This window comes from Pseudoliparis swirei, chromosome 5 (assembly GCF_029220125.1).
Source record: "Pseudoliparis swirei isolate HS2019 ecotype Mariana Trench chromosome 5, NWPU_hadal_v1, whole genome shotgun sequence".
NCBI classification, from domain to species: Eukaryota; Metazoa; Chordata; class Actinopteri; order Perciformes; family Liparidae; genus Pseudoliparis; species Pseudoliparis swirei.
The window spans coordinates 25,869,221-25,886,060 of record NC_079392.1 but is presented as its reverse complement, the minus strand read 5'-3'; the positions used below and the strand labels follow the sequence as shown (position 1 = coordinate 25,886,060).

The window sequence follows — 16,840 nt, the reverse complement described above, 5'->3', positions numbered from 1 at the left end:
TATTTTACTCAGGATTATATATATTATGTTTATCTGTGTGCCTAACCATCTTGCGTGGTATACGTAATTATAGCATCAGAGCGGATCCCACTCTGTTTTCTTTCTCGTCAGGCACTATCGCAGCTTTCCTAGACAACCAGGTCCTTTAACGTTCGTTTCCGTAAACAGAGCTAAGAGCAGCTAGCTACATACACACCGGAAGTAAAACGCTTTTTTGTCGTTCATCGACACTATTTTTGATGTATTTTGTACTTTTGACTGTTTTCGCGTGTTTATCGACATTTCATTGTTTTATCCAAAAAGGTAAAGTACATTTTTGTGCTTGTTAAACTATAACAACTAACACTATGTAGCTTAGTTGTGTTTCACCAACACTTTCAACCTAATTTCGGTATGTTAATAAGTTTCTGTATTTATTGTCTTTTTTGCTGGCTGAGGACAGAAATCACCCTCTTTTCGCATGAAGAAATACCTTTTAAGAGAGATATCATGAAGCATTACGTTTATAATAAAGTGGCATCAGTCTCTTGGGTGCAAATTAAACTACAACAAAAGCTAACATCTTTATTTTTGATTTTTAATAAACCTTTAGTGGCATCCACGATTTTTGTTGTTGAATCAGACTTACAAAAAAAAAGAATGTCAGCCAAAGATATATTTACTTCAGATGTCATTTTAAAAAGTCTTCACTGTTAAGTCTTGTTCTTTTGACCAGTACAACCTAAATATGTTTGCAGATGTGAAGAAGAACGAGAGCCACTGCGGCCTCCTAAAGCAGTGGCTTGAATCCTCCCTAGTTACCATGGAGATCACCAAGACGGGTTTTCACAGGTATATTTTGGTGTATTTTCCGACAACGAACAATAACCGCCTTCAAGGCTTGTGAGTGATTTACTCGTGTGTTTCAGGGAAGTGGTCACCACCGTTGTGCTCAGCCCAGGTGTGCTCAGCCCAGGTGTGCTCAGCCCAGGTGTGCTCAGCCCAGGTGTGCTCAGCCCAAGTGTGCTCAGCGGGGTCAGAGTGGTGCTGGTTCAAAGGTGGCCCAGAGGCGTCTACGTGGATCCGTACCAACTCGCATCTTTGAGTGAACAAAGCAATTGGCAGGTAAGACCGAGTGTTGTCAGGTCTGCCGAGAAACTGAAGCCAAAGCAAAGGCCGTATATTCATGTTCACGGTGTATTTGTTGTATTGACGTATTAATCCCCTCTGTAAGATATTAATAGATTCAGCCATTGACCTGGAGGTGCCTGCTCACAAAACAGAGGGATTTGTCACATATGTGTATCCCGCCCTTGACGGACCAACTCCGAGACTGAAAGTAACGATTCCCATCCACGGTCGCTACCACAAGCCTTCTTACGATGGCTTAACGTTCACATCCGTAGAAATAGAACATCCAGAGCTGCTGCTGCGGACTGAAAAATGTAAGCAGTTGATTCTTCTCACAAACTACATAAATATGTTTTAGTATTTTTTTTAAATATTTTTTTTTTTAGTTTTTGTTGAGAATATACTAATATCTTATACTTGACAGCTAAAGGTCCTTTGTCAGAAACACTGGATGAAACATTTTTGCAGAGGGAGAAATACATTTAAGTGATTGTTTTACGATTATTTCCTTTATCGATTAATCTGCTGATTCATTGTTTAGATTCAATACAATTTTTAAAAAATTATACAGAGAAAAGCGAGCAATCACCATGTATGAGTGGCTGAAAACAGCATTTTCTGCCAATTATGCATAATATATGACTGTATGGATTATTATTTTCTATATAATATGAATTATTATAATAATAATTATTGTCATAATGGTGGGCTATCATTTTTCCACTTATCGTTGCAGCTCTAATCGTCTGTTCTAATTCTTTCGTCCTTCAAGGTCCGCAGCTCAACAACGTGGAGCCTCATGCGGTCGTGGACGCCCCCTGCACTCATGACAATTCGAGCATGTGTCCGTGGGTTAAACTCCAGCAGCAGGTGGTTCTATATGAATCTTCTTTTCTTTTTTTGGGGGGGGGAATGTGTTCCTTTTGAGTTTTGCATCACTCAAAACTCTTCTTGCATCCCGTAGGAGCGAGGCCCCACGAGGGTTCAGTTACCGGTAGGCGACGGGTCTTTGGTGGCGCCCGTGTGCGGTGGAACCCTCCTGGTCACAATGCTGTGCTGCGCCGCTCTGTCCAAACACATGTGGGAGCACCGCATCATGTAAACAGAGAGAACGTACCTCTCATCAAACACTTCATGGTCCCGGAGTTCTCCAGTTCTGTCTGATTCCAGGAGCGTCCACTGGGCTCCAAGTTTACATAAAACATCAAAAGGCCATAAAGAAAATAACACGACACAGACTCGATCTCTAGTGATTTTTGCACAAATAGTTTCTCTCAATATGTTTTTTTAATTTAGCAAGAAGGGATATTGATCTAGAATGATCCATTTAATGGTTATCTCCGTCTTCAAATTTAATTGCTGTAGAATTCCATTAAGCTGTAATGAAAATACTAAATAAATACGATTACAATATGTGCAATATATATAAATATGAAGATGTATAGAATAGAAATATAATGGAAATATGAAATAAAATGCTGTAAAAAATATGTGCAGTCTATCTGAATTATTATCATATATTCGCCTCTTTCCAAAAGTTCAGACCTTTTATCTGAAAGACCAACAGAAGATAAACTTCTCTCTCGGCTTTTATTCTGAAACTCGTATGTATGAGCTCACTATGCGGAGTTCCGGTTCCGCTTCGCCATAACGGAGGGCCGATAGAAAACAGGAGAAGAGTTGCCCCTTGTAAATAGTTTGTGGCTACATTTTTGTATTTTAAATTAAAACCATATATTTGTTACACTCCCTCGCTTGTTCCCGTTGCCTGGTAACGGAGGAAGTACTGGTGTTCAACGTGTTCCCAACCGTCCAGGATCGTCTCGTGAAGTTCTGTTGAAGTTGTAACCGGTGAGCTCCGCTCCTCCGTGAAGACAATAATAAAGAGAAACAATACTCATGGATGATTTTTCCTCTCTGGGTTGTTTTTAAAATCACCTTCTCGGCGATGTCAAAGTTGTCGCGAAGGAAACCGGTTAACTTTTGGTTTCTGTGCTAGTTAGCTTTAGCTTCAGTAGCTTGTTAGCTTCTAGCTAGCTAGCTTAGCCGCCCCTGTTGTTCACTCATTCTATTCTTTGTCATAAATACCGTTAAATGAGGGATTAAAGGGCTGAACGTCGATGTGAATAACATGTTAAACAATATATAACATGCTAAAGAAAATATGTAAAATATATAGGAATTAATAAAGAAAGCTCTTTAAAAAGAAATGACAAATATATAATAATAAATAATATATCTGAATACAAAAAAAAGCTGAATAGAAGGAAAGTTAAATGAAAATTTTAAATAAATGTTATAAACGATTGCGAATTACTGATTCTTGAACACATAATTATAAAGGTGGAGTTAATTCTAACTACTTGATATATTGCATTGTAGCTTAAATTCATAATACTGAACACATTTTATCAGTTGAGTCATATGTTTGCGGTGAATAATCAGTTTTTGGAAAGTAACTAATGTTGTGAAACGTGTGTCGTAGAATAAAAAGCATAATTATTTGAGTTATATGATAGCATAAGATGGAAAAACTCGAATACAGTAAAAATACTCAAATTTATCGTACGGCTCTTGCTTGAGTAACTTGTGGTTTTCTACGTCACCAATCACAAAAACCAGCTTCCCGTTTAACATTATACGGCTTCAATAAAACACGTCACTCCCTTGTTGTTTTGGAGAGGTCTAATGTCTGCTTTTTTCTTCCAGGTAAACTCTGTGCTTCTTTTTTTAATCCTCGCTCACACCCTCCCGTGAGCGCATGAGCGCAGCCGTGCCTCGAGCCGATGTGAGCGCCGCCTCGCTCCCTCTCCGACGAACGACCTCCAGCGATGTGTGACAACGGAGACCCCGAGGATAAACCCCCCGCCCCGCCGGTGAGGATGAGCAGCACCATCTTCAGCACCGGCAAAGACTCCCTCTCGGCCAACCACAGCTCCAAACCCCTGCCCTCTGTGCCCGAGGAGAGGAAACCCCGCAACAAGATCATCTCGATCTTCTCTGGCGCTGAAAAGGGTGAGCTTGCAGGGTTCCTACGGTCATGGAAAACCTGGAAAAGTCATGGAATTTTAAAATGGTCATTTCCAGGCCTGGAAGTCATGGAAACAATTAAATCATAAAAGTTTGGGAAAAGTCATGGAAATGTGTTATAATCACATCATTTACGCCGAGTTAGAAATAATTATTATGTTTTTTAAAGAAAGACGCTCAAAATATCAGCCGGCGTACGCTCTCAAGACGCAAAATGTTCGACATTTTTTATGTTTATACCGAGATTTCAGTTTGGTCATGGACATTTGTTTTAAAGTCATGGAAAAGTCCTGGAAATCCATTGGTCAAAATGTGTAAGAACCCTGGCTTGGTAGGAAGATATTTAACACTTAAAAGTGCACTATCGTGTTTGCGATTAGTCAAATTGGGCATTGGTCATTTTTTATTTTTTGGGTTTACTTTTAAGGTGGTAGAAAGAAAGATCGGGACAAAGAGCGACCGGAGATCTCCCCGCCTTCAGATTTTGAACACACCATCCATGTTGGGTTTGACGCCGTCACCGGGGAGTTCACTGTGAGTTATCGGTTGTTCTCTCACACACACTCGTGCATTAATTCATTTACATTTAAGTCTACTCTGCGCCATTCTGACACCGCGCCGTCTTTGTCGCGCGCAGGGCATGCCGGAGCAATGGGCTCGGCTCCTCCAGACCTCCAACATCACCAAGTCGGAGCAGAAGAAGAACCCGCAGGCCGTGCTCGACGTCCTCAAGTTCTACGACTCCACGGGCAACGGCCGCCAGAAGTACCTCAGCTTCTCCTCCTCCGGTGAGTCTCTGACTTCATGGCGGAAGCCTGCAGGGAAAATATACGCATGTCACGTTAAATAAGAGACTCGCTGGAAGGTGCAAGTTAATTATTAACTCAAATTAGACTTCACCCCTCTGTCTTCAAGTAGATAACAACAACATGTCTTTCCTCATGAAGAGGAATTTGATCCGTGTTAAAATAGTTTTCATTGAAGGAAATAAGGAACATATCGATAGAACAGGGATGTCAGTCACTGATAATTTATCTCGATACCCGACACCAATCGATCTGTAAGTAGCGGTTAGTTTTTCAGAATAAAATGCTCAGTGGTGTAACAGACGAGAGACGCTTTCCTCTGCGCTCCAGTGACGCAATGAGCTCTAATAACATCGTGTTTTTATGTTGTCTTTTTATATCGTGAATGTCTTTCCCGTTATTTTCTGTTGGCTGTTGACGAGAACTTATGAAACATCTTTTGTTTCTGCCCTCTTTGTTTTTGTTTATTCACAGAAAAAGACGCTTTCACTCCCGGGCCTCAGTCTGTGAGTATTCACACACAGACACACACACACAGACACACCCCCACACACACAGACACACAGACACACACACACACACGCTGGTTGGTTTTTAATATTTTTCTGTCTTCGAAAAGAAAAGAAACCTTTTTCTCCTTCCCCTCTGAATCAGCCCGTCAAAAAAGGCGCCGAACCGTGTTCCCCGAACATCAAAGACATCGACGATGACGAGGACGACGATGAAGCTCCGCCCCCGATTGTGGCGCCGAGACCGGAGTACACAAAGAGCGTGAGTCGCGGCCGTCTTTCCGTTCTCCGATCGGTTTCTCACGTTTAACAATCTGTGAGCTCCAAATGTATTTATTTGTGAATGTGTTTGTTTGTTTGTTGTTGTTGTTTACAGGTGTACACCCGGTCGGTGATCGACCCCATCCCGGCTCCGAGCGCGTGTCCGGACGGAGACGCGGCCTCCAAGGCGGCGGAGAGACAGAAGAAGAAGGGCAAGATGACGGACGAGGAGATCATGGACAAACTGAGTAAATGACACCATACGTTTTCTCTGAGAGGATGGACATGTGAATAAATGTAATATGTTTATATTTATTAGATGTATTATTATTTATTATGCAGGATCGATAGTCAGCATCGGGGATCCCAAGAAGAAGTACACCAGATATGAAAAGATCGGCCAGGGGTGAGTAGTTATTAATGTGAACTACCATCATGAATATTGCTTTTATGATCATAATAATAATAATCGGGCCTTCTTTCTCTACTAAGTCTGTTCTTCTGTTTGTTTCCTCCACGATGTGCTCACACTTTGACTGTTCACCCCCACAAACACATACTCTTCCTCTTCCTCTTAGTGCTATTTATTTAATTCATAGATTAGTTTTTTTGTGAGTCGGCCGACTAAAAAACTAGAAACGGCAACGTCTCTTTTCCGAAAGTCGTGACCCGGTTACGTGCTGCTCATTCACAAAGGGACTACTTTCTGTCCGCCGAACTACGGCCACGTCTCATGTCCCGCTCGTCTTCATCTGGGAGGAGACACTGCATTCCGGATGCGAAGCCAAATTCTGAAAGTTTGAAACCAAATATTCCGTTTAGTGGAATATCAGCGTGCGTGTTAATGTAATCGGATTGTATTGTGTGTGTGTGTGTGTGTGTGTGTGTGTGTGTGTGTGTGTGTGTGTGTGTGTGTGTGTGTGTGTGTGTGTGTGTGTGTGTGTGTGTGTGTGTGTGTGTGTGTGTGTGTGTGTGTGTGTGTGTGTGTGTGTGTGTGTGTGCGTGCAGGGCGTCGGGAACCGTGTTCACCGCCATCGACGTCGCCACGGGACAGGAGGTAAAGAGTGGCGCTCAGGATAAAAACCAATGACTCGTAGAAGTTGAAGGGCGGGTGATAATTATGAGATGATGGCGTGAACTAACGACCGGGTCGGTTTGATGACTCGGTGAATAGTTAGACGACAACGTCTGTTTAAAGTTCGTCAACATCGGTGAGGCCGCGTCAGCAAAACGCCTCCAGGGCGCGTGTGTGTCGCTTTAAATGCTTTAAGAGAGAAAAGCAGTTAAACGTGTATAAATCGACACAGGAACGACATTAGAACTCACTGACATTGTTAATATATATATATATATATAATTATCTTACATATATATGTATATACATATATATATGTATATTAATATATATATTTTTTTTATATATATTAATATAATATATATATAGTAATATATATATATTTATATATAAATATATATTAATATATTAATATATTAATATATATTTATATATATATAATCAATTTACATATATATATATATGTATATTAATATACATATATATGTATATTAATATATATTTATATATATAATCAATTTACATATATATATGTATATTAATATGTATATATATGTATATTAATATATATATATATTAATATATATTTATATATATATATATAATCAATTTACATATATATATGTATATTAATATATTCCACGTTCTTCTGACAGGTCGCCATCAAACAGATCAACCTCCAGAAGCAGCCGAAGAAGGAGCTCATCATCAACGAGATCGTCGTGATGAAGGAGATGAAGAACCCCAACATCGTCAACTTTGTGGACAGGTGAGAGCCGGAGCCGAGAGGAGGCGTGTCGCAGCAACACGGCAGTGTGTGACGACGTGTGTGTGTGTGTGTGTGTGTGTGTGTGTGTCAGTTTCCTGATGGGGGAGGAGCTGTTCGTGGTGATGGAGTACCTGGCCGGCGGCTCGCTGACGGACGTGGTGACGGAGACGTGCATGGACGAGGCCCAGATAGCCGCCGTCTGCCGAGAGGTACGAGGACGTTAGGTCAGAGGTCAAAGTCTCTGAACACGACACCTTAAAGGGCCAGTACGATGTTCTGAAGGGTGTTAGTGTGAACTGCTGCTGCTGCTGCTGCTGCTTCTTCTTCTTCTTCTACTTGTTCTTCTTCTACTTCTACTACTTCTTCTTCTACTTTTTCTTCTACTTCTTTTACTTCTTCTTCTTCTACTACTTCTACTTCTTCTTCTACTACTTCTTCTACTTTTTCTTCTTCTACTTCTACAAATTCTTCTTCTACTTTAGACTCCCAAAGAGTCTCTCCCTCTAAGTGAAGTCTATATTTATAATATCTTCTCCTTGCTGACGGACCTGCAGCTTTTATCTGTAAACACTCTAAACTCCGCCTCCCTCTCCCCCGTTGGCTCCGCCCCTCTCAGTGTTTACAAGCGCTGGAGTTCCTGCACGCCAACCAGGTCATCCACCGCGACATCAAGAGCGACAACGTGCTGCTGGGGATGGACGGCTCCGTCAAGCTGAGTGAGTCCCGCCCCCCCGACGGCGCCTAGTCTCCTCCTCCGTTGCCCGTAACGACGTGTTTTTTTCTCCTCAGCCGACTTTGGCTTCTGCGCCCAGATCACGCCGGAGCAGAGCAAGCGCAGCACGATGGTGGGGACGCCGTACTGGATGGCGCCGGAGGTCGTGACCCGGAAGGCCTACGGGCCCAAAGTGGACATCTGGTCTCTGGGCATCATGGCCATCGAGATGGTGGAGGGAGAACCGCCCTACCTGAACGAGAACCCGCTGCGGGTGAGAGGAGCTGAGAACTCTCCCAACTTTAATAAAACACACAACGTGTCTTTAGAGATCGACACGTCTTTCATTAAAAGATTATTTTAAATAAACACTTTAAAACACATTGTTTACAGAGCAGAGCTGAGGGCGGATTAGAGTAGAGACTTTATTCATTTGTAGCAGCAGCAAACTCTCTCTCTCCCCCCCCCCCCTCTCTCTCGCTCTCTATCTCTATCTATCTCTCCCCCCTCTCTCTCGCTCTCTATCTCTCTCTCCCTCTCCCCCCCCTCTCTCCCCCAACAGGCTCTCTACCTGATAGCCACCAATGGGACCCCTGAGCTCCAGAACCCAGAGAAGTTGTCCCCGGTGTTCCGTGACTTCCTGACTCGATGCCTTGAGATGGACGTAGAGAAACGAGGAGGAGGCAAGGAGCTGCTGCAGGTGAGGAAGAGTCGCTCCTCGTCTTCAGGGCTCTTGTGTTTTCATGTGAAAGAAAGTTATTAAACTGTCTTCCTCCTCTTCTTCCTCCTTCTGTTCCTCCTCCCCCTCTTCTTCCTCCACCTCTACTTCTTCCTCATCCTTCTCTTCTTACTCTTCCTTCTCCTTTTCCTCCTCCTCGCCCTCCTTCTCTTCTTACTCTTCCTCCTCCTTTTCCTCCTCTTCTTCCTCCTCCTCCTCCTTTTCCTCCTCTTCGCCCTCCTTCTCCTCTCTTCCTCCTCCTCTTCTTCTTCCTTCTCCTCTTGCTCCTTTTCCTCCTCCTTTTCTTCTTCCTTGTCTTCTTCCTCCTTCTCTTCTTCCTCTTTCTCCTTCTTCCTCCTTCCTCGTCCTGCTTCTTCCTCCTCCTCCTCCTCCTCCTCTCTGCCGATCCTCAGCATCCGTTCCTGAAGCTGGCGAAGCCGCTGTCCAGCCTCACGCCGCTCATCCTGGCGGCGAAGGAGGCGATGAAGGGAAACCGCTGAGCGTTCCAGCCAATGAGGCGGAGGGGGCGTCGCCGCTCTGGATGACCCGCCTTCAAAACACGTTTAAAATACAAAGCCCTGACAAACAACCTCACTGTGAAGAAGACCAAAACAAAGGAGAAACACGTGGAGCACGACTCACCGCTGTCGACGTGGACTCGATGTCAGAAGAATAAACGGCGAAGTTTCCTCTCGGTGACGAGTTCAGGCTCGTTTTTTAAACTCTGAAATGAAGAAGAGGCCTTTTCTAGTTTAGTTTTTTTTTCTTTTTTCGTTGTAATCAACTGCCTTAAACAAATGAAACGTTGCTAATGTATTGTTGATCGTGCCGATGTTTTTCTCTTCCTGTGATTTTTACTACCTTTTTGTAATTTTACCTTTTTCAGCGTCTTAGTTCATTTTGATACTTGAATTTCATATTTGTCCCTTTTTCCTCATTCAATGAACTCTTTGTCTCTTGATTCTTTGTCTCTTGACTCTTTGACTCTTTGCTATTTCCACATCGTGTTTTACGGACAATTTCTCCTCTTTTTTTTATAGGAAACATTTCCGTACATTCGTCATCATGAACTCACCTGACAGACCTACTGCCCCCCCCCCGTATCATTAGTCCAGAGGTGCACCTTACAGGCAAAAAAAAATTTGTTAGATTGGCAGGGTTTATGCTTTTCTTCTCTATTGTTATTAAAAATCGAGTATTGTATGTTGAACTCTGTCCTTTGGTTTTCTTCTAGACTAAACATGCTTCTCGTGTGTATATTGTGTACTTGATGTTTAGTCTTCTTTTAAAGCGTTCGTATCGTAGTGTTCATCTGATAAAGACATTTCTTCTGGAACGACTTAACCTTTTTGTCTGCGCACTCAAATAAACTGTTTGTGCTTTTGTTTTATAGTTATTGTTGTGCAGTAGTATCTGCTTTTATAAAAAACTATATGATACCAGCAATGTAAGTGTTGCATTAATAACAATTTATATCTAAACAATTTATGTTGACTTTTATTTATCATTAGTGATCGCTCTATGCAGATATAAGATTAGGGTGTAAGCGAGAGTGCGCTAGGGGTCTTTTTTGAAGTAGGATAATCAAAACTATTTAAAAAACAAGTTTATTTGTTATTTTTTTAGTTGGCGTCAGCTTATTGGGTGCTTTTATTTTGAAGTTATCGCCCAGAAGTGTCACTGTTTTTCAAATAAACTGCTTTTTTTGTTATAGTAATTGTTGTGCAGTAATATCTCCTTATTTTACAAAAAAAAATACTATCACTGTAAGCGTTGCATTAATAACCATTTATATATATACTGAGTGTTTGTGGATCCAATAGACTTTTATTTATTATTAGTGATCCCGGTATGCTTTTATTCTCCACATGAAGTGCAGGTATACGTTTAGGGTGTAAGCGAGAGTGCACGAGGTGTCTTTATTTTAAAGTAGGATAATCAAAACTATTTTGAAAGCAAGTTTTATTGTTTAGTTTTTTCCTGTCGTCAGCTTATTGGGTGCTTTTATTTTGGAATTACCTCCCGGATGTGTCACCGTCTTTGCCGTCCGACTGCTGTGGAGTTCCGAACGCGAAAGCTCGCTGCGCAGAAACTCCCGCTGTACTATTATATTAATTCGGAGTCATGTCTTTCCAGATGAAAGACAAGGAAGCGTACCAGAGGCTGAACTACCTGTACCAGGTAGGACTTAAACAATGAGGTCATCGTTGTCGTGACGCCAACGGCCGCAGTCACGTGGCCAACGCGCGAGCCACTTTAGCTAACAAGACGTGGAATTATTTGTTTTTTAAAATCTCTCTTCTTACAGGCTGCGCATTGCGTTTTGTCCCAAAACCCGGAGAACGTGGAGCTCGCGCGGTTCTACTGCTTCACGCAGAAAACCATCGCGAGACGTTTAGTCCTCAGACAGTAAGAATGTCTTTTAATATTCAGCTTTTATTTTGAAGTTCATGATGCGACACATGTTCCGGTTTCATAGCTGCGGACAGATTTAATTTAACGGATGTGTGCCTGTTTGTTTTACATCAACACATAAACAATATATACTAATTATATATACCAGTATTTATTCTATTAAGAAATGTAAGTATATTTTGAGGTACTTTAAATTGAGCGTGTTCATGTTATGCTACTTTACACTTGCACTCAAACGCATCTCAAAGGATTTACTTAATTTATCTGATAACTTTAATTACTTTGAAGTTTCAGATCATTAACACAGAATATAAATCAACTCATAAATTACGAAGCATTATTATAGATTAAACCAGGAAATATTTACATTTATTAGAATCGGTTCCACTTTTCCAAGCTGGAAAAATGCATAAATAAATAATAAAAAAATACGTAAGTTTAACATATTACTTTTAAAAGTGCCAGGCTGCATAATATTTACTTTTACTTTTGCTTCCTCAAATAAATGTGGTTTTTATGCTTAAAGTTACTACATGGAATGTCAACTCTGTTGGGTCTGGCGCCCCTGTGGACTCAAGCGGTACTGCATCCCAGCGCCAGACTCCCTTTAGAAAACCCTAATGTCACTGATTTCACCAGAATCCGACCCGGTATAAGATACCATGATGAATAACTACAGACACAGACAGTGTAATTACTGGTGGAGGTCCTCTAGGGGTCCAGGACTACATTGAGACCGGTTCAGACCCAGCTAAAGGTTCCTCACAACAACAACAACAACAACAACACAGTCACTCTGTGTGTTTCTTTGCAGAGACCCATCGGTGAAGAGGACATTGTGTAAGAAGTGTTGCTCGCTGCTCGTTCCCGGAGTCACGGCTTCCACCCGACAGCGACGTGAGTCGCCTCTTCTTTTATAGTGAGAGAGGCATGAGACTATACATGAAATATATATATATATACGTTTTCAAAAGAACAATTATTCATTCTGTGCTCCATGAATTGATTTGCATGCTTTCTATTGTCCATGTCAACGAGCCACAATGACTCCCGGGTAATAGCAAGTTAATTAATTGAGCACAGATTAGATGAATGTGAAGTTTTTCTATAATTCCTTTTAAAGGAGTCGCTGACCTTCTTCGTGTTGTTGTTGTTGTTTATTTAAAGGAAAGAAGAGGAAGGCCCGCTTCACGGTGGTCCGGTGCCTCAGCTGTAAGCAGAGCAAGACGCTGCTGAACGATCCGGATCACCGTCTGTGGGTGGACCGCCCCGAGGCTCAGCAGCAACAACAACAACAACAACCAAAGCAACAACAGAAGCAGCAAGGTGACCCAAAAACCTGACTCGGCACAATAGTCTGACCCCTCAATGTTTTTAGTTTTTTTGCCGGTGTGTTTTTATTTGTATTTAGTTGATAATCAACTCGAGAAAGTAAAACATAACCCGTGTGTTTCTGTTGCGACGTCATAATGAGGCGGTTTGTGTCTCTCATGCGTTTCTACCGAAGCCCGGAAGGGTCAAACCAACCGGCTGGAAGTCAATCTGCAGGAAATTTATTTCAAACTAAAAATATATATTGACTAAATAAAAATCAAAAAATATATAATTTATATCACGTTTTTATTAAACAAAATAAACAACGATAGTTTAGTGGTGTCGACGGGTTAATCGCATTAGCCACTCATCGCTAGTTGTTGTTTGTTTGTTCCTCTTTTTCAGATCCTTCTGTTAAAAAACAACCGAAAGACAAAAAGCGTGACAGGGCGGCGTCTTCCAACCCCGACGCCGCTCAGAGCTCCGCCCCCACGTAGCGGGAAACACGGAGGACTGGAGGAGTGGTATTTGTCTTTCTTTTATTTTTTTGTAAGAAAGCGGTTGATGTTGCACTTATCCACTCTTGTCGTGTTTTTCTTTAAACACATTGAATGCACCGCACACAGCGTCCTGGGAGACCCCAGAGCTTCTGATGGCCACGCCGGCGACACCTTGTCATATAATTACCCTCACGATGCCTTCAAGATCCCTTCAGTAAAAATGAGCATCGTGAAATTTTTTTTTGGAGTGAAATGTGAATGAAAACCGTTTTTTGATGGAGATGTTTTTCACAGAAAGATGAAATATTTATTTTAGATTTTTTAGATTTTGTTTTTGTATTTTGAACGCCTGTATCAGAGTTAAAAAAACAGTTCAGGCTGAACGCCTGGAGGGAAAAACACGTGTCACGGTGACATTTACGCAACACATTTAAAGTGAGGAAGTGTTGTTGTTGTGATGAAGGTGCTGGAAAGGCTGGTCTTGGCCCACCTCCCGCCGCAGGTGAAATCGTCGCTGGACCCTCTGCAATTTGCTTCCCAGCCTCATGTGGGAGTGGACGACGCCATCATCTACCTGCTGCAATGAGCTCAGTGGCACCTGGATGGAACCGGTGTCTCTGTGAGAGTCACTTTCTTTGACTTCTCCAGTGCATTGAACACCATCCAGCCACTGCTGCTGAGTGAGAAGCTGCGGGTGGTCGGTGTGGACGCGTCCACCATCTCCTGGATCACTGACTACCTCACAGGCAGACCACAGTTTGTCAGAATGGGCCGTGTGCTGAACGGTGGTCAGTGATGTTGGAGCCCCACAGGGAACTGTTCTGTCTCCCTTCCTCTTCACCCTGTACACCAGTGACTTCCAGTACAACACGGAGTCATCTGCAGAAGTACTCTGATGATTCTGCAGTGGTCGGGTGTATTAGGGATGGACGGGAGGAGGAGTACAGGGCAGTGGTGAGTGACTTTGTAAAGTGGGCCGATGAGAACCACCTGCGGCTGAACGTGGCCAAGACCAGAGAGATGGTGGTGGACTTCAGGAGGAAGGCGACAGCTCCTCCCCCTCTGAGTGTCCTGGGCGTGGACGTGGACATGGTGGAGGAGTACAAGTACCTGGGCGTCTCCATCGACAGCCGACTGAACTGGAAGGCCAACATCAACGCTGTGTACAAGAAGGGATGAGTCGACTCTTTTTCCTGAGGAAGCTTCGATCCTTCAACGTGTGCAGCAAGATGCTGGAGTTATTCTACCAGTCGGTTGTCGCCAGTGTGCTGCACTTTGCCATTGTCTGCTGGGGGAGCAGCATCGGAGCCGGTGACACCAGCCGTCTTAACAAACTGGTTAGGAAGGCTGGCTCCATCATCGGCTGCCAGCTGGAGCACCTGGAACAGGTGGTGGAGAGGAGGACGTTGAAGAAACTGGTGTCCATATTGGACAACCCGGACCACCCTCTCCACCCGGACCACCCGGTCCACCCTCTCCACCCTCTCCACCACCTCCTACAGGGACAGAGGAGTACTTTCTCCAGACGTCTCCTCACGCTCCGCTGCCACAAGGACAGATACAGGAGAACATTCCTGCCGACGGCTATGAGGCTCTACAACAGATCACCTCTTGCCAGATCATAGTGCAATAACTACAACAATAACTGAATACTTACACCATGTTGATCTGCACTTCACACATCTCATTTGTTTGCACTACACATACACACACATTTCATTTCATTTGCTCTGCACTCATACACACACTTTGCTTTTTGCACTCTGTCTATATTTAATATTTTTGTATTTGATTTGTCAGTGTTGTTGTGTGTTGTGTATGCATGTGTGTTGTATATTTACATATATATTTTGTTTTGTATCTTACTTTTATCTTACTTGTATACTTCTATATCTTTCATCCCTGTTTCTTATATTTTGTGTTTTGTTTTTTATTCTTGTGTGTTGCTGCTACTGTCACGACAAATTTCCCCTTGGGGATTAATAAAGTATATATCTATCTATCTATCTATCTTTTTCTCAAAGTATAAACTTCCTCGATGGAAATGATTTTATTGAAAATTGTCGACAGGAATATTTAACATTTTCTGTACAGTAAACGTTGTCGGGCACTTTTTAGAAGTTTATTAAAAGGAAATAATACAAAAGCGAGCGTCCTTCACTTCTTCTTGGTCTCTCCGTTCTCGCCCTTCGTCACTCGGCCACGCAGCTTCTGAAAAAACTTCCTGGAGAAAATCTTCGGGACGCGTCCCGTGTACAGGAGGACGGACAGGACCACGCCTGGGGGGAGGGGGGGGGGGGAGGGAGGGACAGGGGACAGAAATGCACTGTAAAAAACAGATTTTCTTTGAAAGGGACCGACGGTCGTTTCCGTTGTCACTCTACCTGTGAGAGAGCCGAGCCAGTAGACCACCGCGTACTCCCAGAAGGTGAAGCCGGGGCAGTGGAAGGTGAGGCCGTAGGAGAGGGAGGGGTTCATGTAGGCGGAGGTGAAGCCTTTGGCTGGAGGGAGAGAGAGAGAGGGAGGGAGAGAGAGAGAGAGAGGTTAATGTTTGCAAGGATTAAAGATGCTTTTTAAAGGAAGTGGAGGATCTCATGCATGATGTGGCGTTCAAGGGGCTCGTAGTTTATTGTAAAAATGGTAAAAATCTGTGAAAGGTATCAATAAAACAGGCTCAACTTAACCTCTTATTTCATTCTCCTTTATATGCTTTTTTAAATTTATTTTGTAGCTACTAAACCGTCTCTTCTGCACATTTTTACTACGTCTGCCGTATTTTAATGATTTTCTTTTGTTATTTTCTCACACGTGTTCTCATCTCAACGAGCACACAGTGTGTATGAGAGGATGTTTACACTGATAATGAAGCCGGGGGTCACGACCTCCGGAGTCTTACCGATGTGGGACAGGAAGGTGAGCATGACGGCGACCAGCGGCACGCGGACCAGAGCGGAGCGGCGCTGCAGGTTCAGGAGCGCCAGGTGGAAGACGAGCGAGCAGCAGCCCTCGGTGATGAAGCCCTGCAGCGGCGACACCATCAGCGACGCGCTGCACTCGCTCCACATCAGCGTCTTGAGCATGTGCATCTCCGTCAGCTCCAGGCTCCAGTAGAACGCCGCCGCCAGCAGCGCCAGGTGGGCCCCGAGGAACTGGGCCGCCACGGCGAGCGCCGTGTGCAGCGCGCCGGCCTCCTGCCGCAGGAACCTCAGCACGGAGAGCGCCGGGTTCCCCGACGCGCCGCCACAGACGGCGCCGTGCACCAGCAGCACGCCGAACAGCACGGTGAGGGTGACGTCGGAGCCCAGGCCCACGGCCCACTCGCCCACCTCCATGATGGTCTGCACCTCCAGGCGGCACGCTACCAGCGCGAAGGAGGACGCCAGCTCCACCGCGAAGCCGAGCCGAGGCCACCTCTCGAGGAGCGCCCGGACCGCGGCGGCGAGGAGGAGGACCGCCGTGAAGTAGCCCAGAGAAGCGTTGAGCCCAGACATGGCGACAGGTGTGACTGAAATGAATGAGCGAGGGTCGGACCCCCCGACTGGGCTGGGGCTTCGGCAACGTGGCACATTCAGGGACACGTCTGTTATCAGAGCGCCAGGTTTTTATCCCACCAGCCACCTG

At 43.9% G+C, this 16,840-nt stretch overlaps 4 protein-coding genes across 4 annotated transcripts; 3 read left to right on the top strand and 1 right to left on the bottom strand.

The window, feature by feature from the left end:
- Positions 1 to 73: 73 nt before the first annotated feature.
- Positions 74 to 2,600, top strand: pigx (phosphatidylinositol glycan anchor biosynthesis, class X). Its single transcript, XM_056415582.1, has 6 exons — positions 74 to 303; positions 738 to 831; positions 909 to 1,104; positions 1,214 to 1,424; positions 1,883 to 1,980; positions 2,075 to 2,600. The coding sequence occupies exons 1-6, from the start codon at positions 240 to 242 to the stop codon at positions 2,210 to 2,212; spliced, it is 801 nt and encodes a 266-aa protein (XP_056271557.1). The 5' UTR covers positions 74 to 239; the 3' UTR covers positions 2,213 to 2,600.
- A 156-nt stretch (positions 2,601 to 2,756) lies between these two features.
- Positions 2,757 to 10,386, top strand: pak2b (p21 protein (Cdc42/Rac)-activated kinase 2b). The gene is made up of 15 exons (XM_056415531.1): positions 2,757 to 2,961; positions 3,820 to 4,125; positions 4,568 to 4,674; positions 4,778 to 4,928; positions 5,421 to 5,452; positions 5,601 to 5,717; positions 5,832 to 5,964; positions 6,059 to 6,122; positions 6,725 to 6,773; positions 7,448 to 7,560; positions 7,652 to 7,769; positions 8,177 to 8,276; positions 8,350 to 8,546; positions 8,835 to 8,972; positions 9,404 to 10,386. The coding sequence occupies exons 2-15, from the start codon at positions 3,942 to 3,944 to the stop codon at positions 9,488 to 9,490; spliced, it is 1,590 nt and encodes a 529-aa protein (XP_056271506.1). The 5' UTR covers positions 2,757 to 2,961; positions 3,820 to 3,941; the 3' UTR covers positions 9,491 to 10,386.
- A 648-nt stretch (positions 10,387 to 11,034) lies between these two features.
- On the top strand, positions 11,035 to 15,219 carry rpp21 (ribonuclease P 21 subunit). Its single transcript, XM_056415604.1, has 5 exons — positions 11,035 to 11,171; positions 11,299 to 11,399; positions 12,220 to 12,302; positions 12,573 to 12,731; positions 13,125 to 15,219. Exons 1-5 carry the CDS (start codon positions 11,115 to 11,117, stop codon positions 13,214 to 13,216), a joined length of 492 nt encoding a protein of 163 aa, XP_056271579.1. The 5' UTR covers positions 11,035 to 11,114; the 3' UTR covers positions 13,217 to 15,219.
- A 35-nt stretch (positions 15,220 to 15,254) lies between these two features.
- On the bottom strand, positions 15,255 to 16,805 carry aqp12 (aquaporin 12). Its single transcript, XM_056415580.1, has 3 exons — positions 16,116 to 16,805; positions 15,604 to 15,720; positions 15,255 to 15,498 (listed from the first exon to the last, which is right to left on the bottom strand). The coding sequence occupies exons 1-3, from the start codon at positions 16,708 to 16,710 to the stop codon at positions 15,377 to 15,379; spliced, it is 834 nt and encodes a 277-aa protein (XP_056271555.1). The 5' UTR covers positions 16,711 to 16,805; the 3' UTR covers positions 15,255 to 15,376.
- Positions 16,806 to 16,840: the final 35 nt, after the last annotated feature.

Bases quoted from the DNA above. Each gene is read 5' to 3' on its own strand.
- rpp21 (XM_056415604.1), top strand. From the start codon at position 11,115: ATGTCTTTCCAGATGAAAGACAAGGAAGCGTACCAGAGGCTGAACTAC. The intron at 11,400-12,219 runs GTAAGAATGTCT...GTTTCTTTGCAG, and splicing joins AGACGTTTAGTCCTCAGACA to AGACCCATCGGTGAAGAGGA. The intron at 12,732-13,124 runs GTGACCCAAAAA...CCTCTTTTTCAG, and splicing joins GCAACAACAGAAGCAGCAAG to ATCCTTCTGTTAAAAAACAA.
- pak2b (XM_056415531.1), top strand. From the start codon at position 3,942: ATGTGTGACAACGGAGACCCCGAGGATAAACCCCCCGCCCCGCCGGTG. The intron at 4,126-4,567 runs GTGAGCTTGCAG...TTTACTTTTAAG, and splicing joins CTTCTCTGGCGCTGAAAAGG to GTGGTAGAAAGAAAGATCGG. The intron at 6,774-7,447 runs GTAAAGAGTGGC...TTCTTCTGACAG, and splicing joins ACGTCGCCACGGGACAGGAG to GTCGCCATCAAACAGATCAA.
- pigx (XM_056415582.1), top strand. From the start codon at position 240: ATGTATTTTGTACTTTTGACTGTTTTCGCGTGTTTATCGACATTTCAT. The intron at 304-737 runs GTAAAGTACATT...ATATGTTTGCAG, and splicing joins TCATTGTTTTATCCAAAAAG to ATGTGAAGAAGAACGAGAGC. The intron at 832-908 runs GTATATTTTGGT...CGTGTGTTTCAG, and splicing joins ACCAAGACGGGTTTTCACAG to GGAAGTGGTCACCACCGTTG.
- aqp12 (XM_056415580.1), bottom strand. From the start codon at position 16,710: ATGTCTGGGCTCAACGCTTCTCTGGGCTACTTCACGGCGGTCCTCCTC. The intron at 15,721-16,115 runs GTAAGACTCCGG...CTCTCCCTCCAG, and splicing joins CACCTTCCTGTCCCACATCG to CCAAAGGCTTCACCTCCGCC. The intron at 15,499-15,603 runs GTAGAGTGACAA...CCCTCCCCCCAG, and splicing joins CTGGCTCGGCTCTCTCACAG to GCGTGGTCCTGTCCGTCCTC.